The sequence below is a fragment of the Oncorhynchus kisutch genome, linkage group LG28, assembly GCF_002021735.2.
Source record: "Oncorhynchus kisutch isolate 150728-3 linkage group LG28, Okis_V2, whole genome shotgun sequence".
Classification (NCBI taxonomy): domain Eukaryota; kingdom Metazoa; phylum Chordata; class Actinopteri; order Salmoniformes; family Salmonidae; genus Oncorhynchus; species Oncorhynchus kisutch.
The window spans coordinates 28,922,592-28,933,725 of record NC_034201.2 but is presented as its reverse complement, the minus strand read 5'-3'; the positions used below and the strand labels follow the sequence as shown (position 1 = coordinate 28,933,725).

At 40.1% G+C, this 11,134-nt stretch overlaps 1 protein-coding gene across 4 annotated transcripts in view; it reads right to left on the bottom strand.

Annotated features, from left to right (window-relative positions):
* Window positions 1-3,096: 3,096 nt before the first annotated feature.
* The window catches only part of LOC109873029 (cell adhesion molecule 1), a 517,469-nt gene continuing 509,431 nt past the window's right edge, over window positions 3,097-11,134 (bottom strand). For 3 of the 4 annotated variants that reach the window (XM_031807919.1, XM_031807918.1, XM_020464523.2), the window contains 2 exons: window positions 10,562-10,690; window positions 7,872-8,213 (listed from right to left, as the gene is read on the bottom strand). In XM_031807919.1, coding sequence (XP_031663779.1) covers window positions 8,095-8,213; window positions 10,562-10,690 — 248 coding nt within the window. In that variant the 3' untranslated portion in view covers window positions 7,872-8,094. Of the gene's footprint in view, window positions 8,214-10,561; window positions 10,691-11,134 lie in introns of all 4 variants that reach the window. The other variant, XM_020464521.2, reaches the window with a different exon arrangement.

Here is an 11,134-nt window from a genome sequence, read left to right as displayed (position 1 = left end):
GAGACCACTCATGTGTGGGGTTGCTTCTCAGCCTTCTCACAATTTTGCCTAAATGATGTCATCTATTTTGTGAAGTGCACAAGTCCCTCCTGCAGCAAAGCACCCCCACAACATGAAGCTGCCACCCCCGTGCTTCACGGTTGGGATGGTGTTCTTCGGCTTGCAAGCCTCCCCCTTTTTCCTCCAAACATGACGATGGTCATTATGGCCAAACAGTTCTATTACTGTTTCATCAAACCAGAGGACATTTCTCCAAAAAGCACGATGTGCAGTTGCAAACCGTAATCTGGCTTTTTTATGTTCGTTTTGGAGCAGTGGCTTCTTCCTTGCTGAGTGACCTTTCAGGTTATGTCGATATAGGACTCGTTTTACTGTGGATATAGATAATTTTGTACCTGTTTCCTTATCACAAGGTCCTTTGCTGTTGTTCTGGGATTGATTTGCACTTTCGCACCAAAGTACATTCATCTCTAGGAGACAGAACACGTCTCCTTCCTGAGCGGTATGATGGCTGCGTGGTCCCATGGTGTTTATACTTGCGTACTATTGTTTGTACAGATGAACGTGGTATCTTCAGGTGTTTGGAAATTGCTCCCAAGGATGAACCAGACTTGTGGAGGTCTACAATTGTTTTTTTCTGAGGACTTTGCTGGTTTCTTTTGATTTTCCCATGATGTCAAGCGAAGAGGCACTGAGTTTGAAGGTAGGCCTTGAAATACATCCACAGGTTCACCTCCAATTGACTCAAATGATGTCAATTAGCCTATCAGAAGCTTCTAAAACCATGACTTCATTTTATGGAATTTTCCAAGCTGTTTAAAGGCACAGTCAACTTAGTGTATGTAAACTTCTGACCCACTGGAATTGTGATACAGTGAATTATAAGTGAAATAATCTGTCTGTAAACAATTTTGGGAAAAATGACTTGTGTCATAAACAAAGAAGATGTCCTAACCGACTTGCCAAAACTATAGTTTGTCATTTGTGGAGTGGTTAAAAACGAGTGTTAATACTCCAACCTAAGTGTATGTAAACTTCCGAATTCAACTCTACATATCGTGTATCCCAGTCATGTGAAATCCATAGATAAGGGCCTAATTAATTAATTTGACTGATTTCCTTATCTGAACTGTACCTCAGTAAACTCTTTGACAATGTTGCGTTAATACTGTATTTTTGTTCAGTATATTTACACTATGAGGTTGGAACAACACTGTGAAATTGTGAGAATGATGATAATGCACTTTTAGTGTAAGAGCTGTTGGAAAAGTGAATGGTGATTTAGTGGGATGGAGTTTTGGCCTGCCTGGTGACATCGCCAAATCTGTTAGCAGACCAATAAGAAAGTTCTAAACCTCCCGGCCAATAACGCCTACTTATCAATTTCCCTCCCCGCTCAGAATACTCCCGGAGCACATAGAGAAACAAGATTCTCTGGTCTGATGAAACTAAGAATGAACTCTAGCCTGAATGCCAAGCGTCACGTCTGGATGAAACTTGCCACCATCCCTACAGTGAAGCACGTGGTGGCAGAATCATGCTGTGGAGATGTCTTTCAGTGGTAGGGACTGGGAGATTACTCTGGATCGAGGGAAAGATGAATGGCGCAAAGTACAGAGAGATCCTTGATGAAAACCTGCTCCAGAGTGCTCAGGACCTCCGACTGGGATGAATGTTCACCTTCCAACAGGACAACAACCCTAAGCACACAGCCAAGACAATGCAGGAGTGGCTTGGGGACAAGTCTCTGAATGTCCTTGAGTGGCCCAGGAGGGGGCCTGGACTTGAACCTGATCAAAAATCTCTGGAGAGACCTGAGAATAGCTGTGCAGTGACGCTCCCCATCCAACCTGACAGGGCTTCAGTGGATCTGTAGAGAAGAATGGGAAAAACTCACCAAATACAGGTGTGCCAAGCTTGTAGCGTCATACCGAAAAAGTTGAGGCTGTAATCGCTGCCAAATGTGCTTCAACAAAGTACTGAGTAAAAGGTCTGAATACTTATGTAAATGTGATGTTTCTGTTAAAAAAAATAATAATCTGAATGCACTGTATTTTCAACATTTCAGCCATTTTGTTCAGGTTGCTGACCTGAAATGGGCCTTCATAAGGTAGCAAAGCTCAACAGAGTGAAGCAAGGTTCTGACAGGAAACTCCAGTCAGTCTTTACCTCAGCTGACAACCAGTGCGCAGAACGCTACCAGATATTGACAAACTCTCCAACATAATGGCACTCTGCGTACATTGACCAGTCCAGCAAACAGAATTGTAGTGCAACTTTGCTGCTGCTTTTGCCCACCTCCACCTGCTTTTAGTTGTGCTTTTCGTCTGTTGGGAGGGAATGGAAGATATTCTGCTCCCTGCCCATAACAGTAGTAGTTTTTTATTACAGGCCGTACGTGGCAGCTGAAAGCTGAATTGCACTGGCCCGATTATGGATGCATACAAAATGGTATTTATATTATGAGAGCATCATCCTTGGCCCATGACACTGTACATTGCTGCTATGATGTTTGAGTGTCCACAAATAGTAGCGGCTCTTTTGGCCTTTCTATGACTGACTCGCCATGTATTGCTCTTCAAAAATGTAAATGTGTTATTTCTCAAAGATTTCCATTTCCACAGATTCTACAGTTACCGTTAGATTCTCACACTTACTGCTATCTCTGTTTTCATTAAAATAGTATCTCCTCTTATTGAAGATGTAGCTCAATGGGTAGTACTGCACTTCCCAATGGGAGACCACAAATTGATTTTCTGGCAGAGCACAAACCTTGTAAAATGTATGGTCTCTCTCTTGGTGCTCCTCAGAGTATCATATTTCTATTAATTAGGAGTAGTTTTTCTACATGTCCATGTGGGTTTATGTGTGTGATGAAGATATGATATTTGTAGCAAAACTGTATAGGTTTGGATGAGCTTGCTCTTAATATGCTCCTCAAACCACAAAAAAGGGGTTAACGGACTATGTAACGGCTCTGAAAACGTGTGAGGCCATCCATCCAACATTTAAGCACCACATTTTATGTCTCTTTATATAGGTCTCTTCATACATGAAAAGAATGAAAGTGAAAATGAAAAACAACACATACACCAGTTACTTTGAACATTAATATCTTTTTCTTTTTTATTAAGACAAGAACTCTTCATTTTTTGTAAAAATGTCTATTTATGAACCAATACAAAATGTGTATGGGAATGTGGATATATTTTTTCTTCATTAATACACATTAACCTTGCCCTAGTACAGCAGAAAAACAAAAAGAATCAACCTAAAAACAATGAAGTGATAAACGACCAAACGTCCTGGAAGGAAAACTAAACGTCCGAGACATGTTTAAATTGATAGTTGCACAGCCACAGCTGAGTGTGTTCTGTTCCTGCATCATTTTAACAAACGGAGTACTCTTTCATTGTGAACTATGTCTATACAAAAAAATACTTAAACATCTTATACAGTGCACCGAATATTTAAGAAAATTCATAAACCATGTACAGCTTAAATGCAAAACAAATCACCAGTTGTCTCTTGATCTAAAATGATTGGTGTACTTTTTTATATATATACTTCATCAATGTGTGGTGGGCCTTAGACTTTGCATTCTACCTGAGATGCAATCACACCATTCAATGCACATGAACCTGAGACAGGGCATTAACAAAGAAATGTAAAAAGTAATTTGATAAAATAAAAAATAAATCCTCAACACGTAAACTACCAAATTAACTGTAGCTTGAGTAACAAAGGGGACATTTCATGAAGAAGAAAAAACTGATAACACACAAAAACAGAAATGACAAAAATGACATTCTATACTCAAATATCAAACTCATTCCACACACATCTGGACTTGTTACACCCACCCAAATTGTTGTCCATCATCGAATTGTATTTGATTTGCTGTTTATATCACCAGGGTTAAAGGAAAATTCCACCCCAAAGCTTTCAAAATACATATCAAGCCGGTATGATCCATTTCACATCATATGACTCAAAACGCAGCTATGTTTATGTATTTTGTATATTTTGACAGTTATATATCTTCAAAATTTGATTGCTGACATGCAAAACATTTTTGGACTATATCAACAATGGACTAATGAAACAAATACCAAAATATAGTTTGTGGGTGGAGTTTCCCTTTAAGTAGGTGATCATAGAAATGAACATTTGTTTTATGTCAACCATGCTCGAGTTGCATATACTTTCCCCAATACACTCCTGTTTCCTATTGGTGCTGACAGTGGTCAACCATTACAAACCACAACACACACCAGTAAAAGGTTAAGCAGAAACATATACAGTACCAGTCAAAAGTTTGAACACACCTACTCATTCAACGGTTTTTGCTTTATTTTTTACTATTTTCTACATTGTAGAATAATAATCAAAACTATGAAATAACACATATGGAATCATGTAGTAAACAAAAACGTTTTCAATCAGAATATATTTTAGATTCTTCAAAGTAGCCACGCTTTGCCTTGAAAGCTTTGCACACTCTTGGCATTCTCTCAACCAGCTTCACCTGGAATGCTTTTCCAACAGTCTTGAAGGAGTTCCCACATATGCTGAGCACTTGTTGGCTGCTTTTTCTTCACTCTACGGTCCAACTCATCCCAAACCATCTCAATTGCTTTGAGGTTGGGTGATTGTGGAGGCCAGGTCATCTGATGCAGCACTCCATCACTCCATCGTATTTATTGGCCCAACCAAGTCTCTTCTTCTTATTGGTGTCCTTCAGTAGTGGTTTCTTTACAGAAATTCGACCATGAAGGCCTGATTCACGCAGTCTCCTCTGAACAGTTGATGTTGAGATGTGTCTGTTACTTGAACTCTGAAGCATTTATTTGGGCTGCAGTTTCTGAGGCTGGTAACTCTAATGAACTCATCCTCTGCTGCAGATGTAACTCTGGGTCTTCCTTTCCTGTGGCGGTCCTCATGAGAGCCAGTTTCATCATAGCGCTTGATGGTTTTTGCGACTGCACTTAAAGAAACGTTCAAAGTTCTTTACCTTTTTCAGATTGACTGACCTTCATGTCTTAAAGTAATGATGGATTGTCATTTCTCTTTGCTTATTTGAGCTGTTCTTGCCAAGATATGTTTTTTTTTTTTACCAAATAGGGTACCACCTCTACCTTGTCATAACACAACTGATTGGCTCAAACGCATTAAGGAAATACATTCCACAAATTCGCTTTTAACAAGGCACACCTGTTAATTGAAATGCATTCCAGGTGACTACCTCCTGAAGCTGGTTGAAAGAATGACAAGAGTGTGTAAAGCTGTCATCAAGGCAATGGGTGGCTACTTTGAAGAATGCTTACTACATGATTCAATATGTGTTATTTTAATAGTTTTGATGTCTTCACTATTATTCTACAATGTAGAAAATAGTACAAATAAAGAAAAACCCTTGAATGAGTAGGTGTGTCCAAACCTGGTACTGACTGGTACTGTACATCGACCCAGTCCACACAGCTGTGAGTACATGTATTAAAATGTCCACCTACAGAACGAGTGAATAGATGTGTTCACTTGATAAGAACAGACTTTTTAAGGTCCAGTTGTGAAAGGAAGCCACCACACTTTTGACCAAAGCAAAATAATGCTCACTGTTAAATACAAGTCACACAACCTCAATCTAAAAGACGGTTACATTCTCTCTGTTGTTTGATCCATTGAAACAACAGAGGGGATCCAAAATGTTTCACATGAAATCACACAGTCTAAAATGGAGCATTTAAACGGAGCCAGAAAGCCACCACTGTCCTGATAAACAACCAGCATTGTCGTTAAACAGTATTAAATCAGTGGTAGCTCCTTCTTCAAGATATTATATTCGGAATAAACATCAAATCAAACACGTAAGCAACAACATCTTTTCAACCTAATTGTCAGGTCAACAACCTCAGCAGGACAGTAACTAAATTCAACAGCAATGTTTACTGTAGTGATGTATACATGAAAAGTAACATTTCCCCAAAAAGTACTCTCCCTAACTGGCTCTTTCCACATTGTATCATCTTTAAGCTTAGGCAGGTCAATTGTAAAGAAAGAAAAATAGGAGACTGTATTATGTTGTTTTAGAGGTTCACACTCACATACATGCAGTGTTGTGTTGGCTGACTGTTTGGGCAACTGAAAATTGTTGCATCATGACAAGACCATGTACAGTCCAGAGGCTGGGGTGTGATAGTAGGGGAAATAAGGCCCTGTCTCCCTTGGTAATTCCGAGTGACACACATGCTCCTCAACTGTCATGAGTGTTTTACAATATGGAGCGACAAAACTCACAACAAACAGCTTGTGATAATCAGAAAAAACATGGAATTCCACTAGGTTGTAAAAAATATTTGTGTATAATACATTGGTGTGAATATAATGTCTGGTCATAGTTTGTATATTGTTGGAACTATTCGTTCTGGTGCGTCTGAATTGTTTTGAGATAATGTTTTGTATTGAAATCATATCCTTTGAAAAAATGCCTTCGACACAATGATTGTAGGTCCGTTGCTCATACAGAAGCTATGTATCGTCTATGTATCACCATCTCCTTTAAACTCCTATAACCCTTTTTACTCCTTAGTTCTAATTTATACACAAGGCTGGAAAAATACAACCACTCTACATGTGAGTTTTGACTGTTCAGCATGTAACAATATGAAGGTAGTATCGCTTTATAAATGTTGATTGCATTTAGTACCTCACAACCTACAGTAGATTGATATATGTATTATAATGAGGATATTCACCTTTGACAGTCAACATTCATTTATTAGTTTGGAGATGTCTTCCGGTCATATCTTATTGAAATTAATCCTATCAGTGTTACCTTTTTTGTTATACCAACTTTATTACAGCTTGGCTAAAGTGAGGCAGCTTGATTGAAAGACAAAGGGTGAGTATACACCACCAAAGAAACCATTAAAAACAAATGATCTTTTAAATGTTTTGTTGTTTGTCAAAAATATTTCTGAATGAGAGAGACGATGTAAAACCCCAAAATGTCATCATAAAACATGAAATGCCTGCAGGGGAATTGCGGTTCCATTCATTGGAACAGAACAAAAACATCATTGTACAGAGAATAAAAGGTAAAAATAGTGAATTGAAAATGCTTTTAAGTTCAGCATAGCGAGGGTGAAATAATGTGCCTTCTACTTTGCTTATTCCAAATAGTACCAATGTTTTAAATGTGCTGGCATATCTAATTAGAAAAACAAATTGAAGAGAGAGGAAAGAATACAAGTCATCCACAGTGAATAGGAATTGGCTCAGATAAAATGAAAACAAGGACAGTTTGAGACCAACTGTCCTCCACTGTCTTCCTTTAGATTATATGTGTGTGTGTGTGTTTTAAAGAGGGGGGGGTAATGTTATTTATGTGTAATGATATTTTCCTCATGTACATTTTTCGAAGATGATACGTAAAGCGTTGGATGTGTTTTGGAGTTATCAAAAGGTTGGAAAAAAAGAAAGGTAGTGGCTTGAGACTAGGCCTGCTCACAGTATAGTGGAAATAGGGTTCTTTTGAGGTTTTGGTATGCAGAAGAGAACGTGTGTGCGAACACAGTGGGAGAGATGAACAGAGCCACTGTGTAATTCAACACTCATAGGAAAGCCAACATCACAATCATAATGGAGAGAGTGAAAGAGGGGACGGTGAGGAGCAACGGCATGTTGACGGGAAAAAAAATAAGAATGAATAGAAAAGAAATTCAGAACAAGGCACAGAATTTTCTGCAAATGGTTGAACTAAACAAAATTCGTACCAGCAGTTTTGGGAGGTGTCGAATGGTGAAGCTCTACAGTGATTTCTGGCAACATCTGGCAACCCCCAAACCCCCCTCCCTCCCTACCCACCCACCCTTAACCAAAACCTACTCTCCCTTCCCTATATTTCCACCTTATACACACAAAACTGTTCCTCTTCAGCGGCACAGACTGAACTATACATTGTTCAATCCCTGGCAATCACCACTAAAACCAACCCATCCTACCCCCCTACCCAACCATACTTAAACCCCAAGCACCCCTCACCCAAAGACAGTATGGTGTCCTACAGGGGACAGTATTGGGGCCCTGTGATTTCTATATGTAGTACTCCTTTTTCTCGTCCGAATTGTTGTGGCCCCCCTCTGCGTTGATAATGGCTGTGTCTGCATCTGCTGCATCGTCGGCTCCTTTAGCTTCATGCGTGAAGTAGGTACCTGAAGGGGGGAAAAGATAAGGAATTAACAAATTGATCAAAATGGACACTTCATTCCTAAGCTCATGAATGCCTACTCATACGTTTCCTTGACATTAACAAGCAAATCATTGAACCAAAACGACCCATCAGGTTAACTGTAAAATATACAGTTGTGGGCATAAGTTTTGAGAATGACACAAATATAAATTTTCACAAAGTCTGCTGCCTCAGTTTATATGATGGCAATTTGCATATACTCCAGAATGTTATGAAGAGTGATCAGATGAATTGCAAAGTCCTTCTTTGCCATGCAAATGAACTGAATCCCCCCAAAACATTTCCAATGCATTTCAGCCCTGCCACAAAAGGACCAGCTGACATCATGTCAGGGATTCGCTTGTTAACACAGGTGTGAGTGTTGACGAGAACAAGGCTGGAGATCACTCTGTCATGCTGATTGAGTTCGAATAACAGACTGGAAGCTTCAAAAGGAGGGTGGTGCTTGGAATCATTGTTCTTCCTCTGTCAACCATGGTTACCTGCAAGGAAACACGTGCCGTCATCATTTCTTTGCACAAAAAGGGCTTCACAGGCAAGGATATTGCTGCCAGTAAGATTGCACCTAAATCTACCATTTATTTGATCATCAAGAACTTCAAGGTGAGCGGTTCAATTGTTGTGAAGAAGGCTTCGGGGCGCCCAAGAAAGTCCAGCAAGCGCCAGGACCGTCTCCTAAAGTTGATTCAGCTGCGGGATCGGGGCACCACCAGTACAGAGCTTGCTCAGGAATGGCAGCAGGCAGGTGTGAGTGCATCTGCACAGTGAGGCGAACATTTTTGGAGGATGGCCTGGTGTCAAGAAGGGCAGCAAAGAAGCCACTTCTCTCCAAGAAAAACATCAGGGATAGACTGATATTCTGCAAAAGATACAGGGATTGGACTGCTGAGGACTGGGGTAAAGTCATTTTCTCTGATGAATCCCATTTCCGATTGTTTAGGGCATCCGGAAAAAAGCTTGCTGGAGAAGACAAGGTGAGCGCTGTGTCATGCCAACAGTAAAGCATCTTGAGACCATTCATGTGTGGGGTTGCTTCTCAGCCAAGGGAGTGGGCTCACTCACAAGTTTGCCTAAGAACACAGCCATGAATAAAGAATGGTACCAACACATCCTCCGAGAGCAACTTCTCCCAACCATCCAGGAACAGTTTGGTGACAAACATTGCCTTTTACAGCATGATGGAGCACCTTACCATAACGCACCGGTGATAACTAAGTGGCTCGGGGGAACAAAACATTGATATTTTGGGTCCATGGCCAGGAAACTCCCCAGACCACCTTAATCCCATTGAGAATGTGTGGTCAATCCTCAAGAGGAGGGTGGACAAACATAAACACACAAATTCTGACAAACTCCAAGCATTGATTATGCAAGGTCTGACAGCATGCCAGGGCGGATTGCAGAGTTCTTGAAAAAGAAGGCTCAACACTGCAAATATTGACTCTTTTGCATCAACTTCATGTAATTGTCAATAAAACCCTTTGATACTTATGAAATGCTTGTAATTATACTTCAGTATTCCATAGTAACATCTGACAAAAATATCTAAAGACACTGAAGCAGCAAACTTTGTGGAAATTAATATTTGTGTCATTCTCAAAACTTTTGGCCACGACTGTATAATCTCATAAAATGTATGCCTTTGGCAGGTTTACACAAACTCTAATGGAAACTGTAGCTTCAAAATTATACATCAGGTACTAGGTTTTTATTTCTGGTAGGTAAATTTTTTATTTGCCACTGCAAACCCCTCTGTTGGCATTCCTTGGTTGGCATTCAAGATTTACGCATGAAAATCTATTATTTGATTTCCATGAAACAAGCCAAACCAAGGGATGCTCAAGATTCAGCTTCAGCTCAGCTCATTCCTCCAAATGAACCTTGTCAAGTTCAACGAATGCGTGTGAATGAGCAATCCACTTCAAACTTAATTTCCGACAGGGATTATTCACATCCCAACAGTTTTGGGACTGATAATAAAGGCGATAGCCCAGACTGAATGGAGAAGGGCAAGGAGTAATTTTGAATCAAAACCAAACCATTGGCTGCACTCCAAAGAAAACCCCTTCAAATGTACAGTAGCCATAACAGAGAGAAAATAAGATGGGGCTCAGGAGGTATGGTAGAATTTCTAAAACAGAGTTTGGGGGGAGAGGGAAGTGGTTTTCTGATTGCCCAGGACAATACTAGTATGACACTGAGTAAAATAAATCATAAAATGATAGTGTGTCTGTGCTCTTTTAAAATGTTTAACCTTGAGATTACACAGAGGTGCTTCTAGATAGAAAACAAAAGGCTTCCGTCACATACCTTTGTGTCTTGCAAAGTACCGTCCCAAAATGATGAGTAGACAGAGCATGGCAAAGACAACCACAGCCACCACTCCTCCGATGACCGCATGGTCGACCGCTCTCGGTGCTCCCTCTCCAGCTCTAGAATCTGTAAGCACAGTAACAGAAACACCTTTTACAGAATCCTCTAACAGTGCATGCCAAAGGGAAGACATCACGTCAACTTTGGTGGATAAGAGATCTCCAAAAAATTTGGATTACATACATCACCTATAGTATATTGTCAGCTACTCCAGCCTGCGGAGTTGGAGAATAAGGGCCGATATTACAAGTTGGATGTAGGGGTGTAACGGTTCACCAAGCCCACGGTTCGGTACGTATTGCGGTATTGGGATCACAGTTTGGTTTCGGTACAGAGGGAGATTTAAATGCCAACAGTCACTGTAGTTCATTTGTATTTATTTAAGAAAAGACAAAGTGTTGGTACATCATGATTCCATATATGACCATGAGTCATATAATACCTGGTGAGTGCACAATCATGAATACCAACACTTTGTATTTTCTTAAATGAAAACCCATGATTACTCAA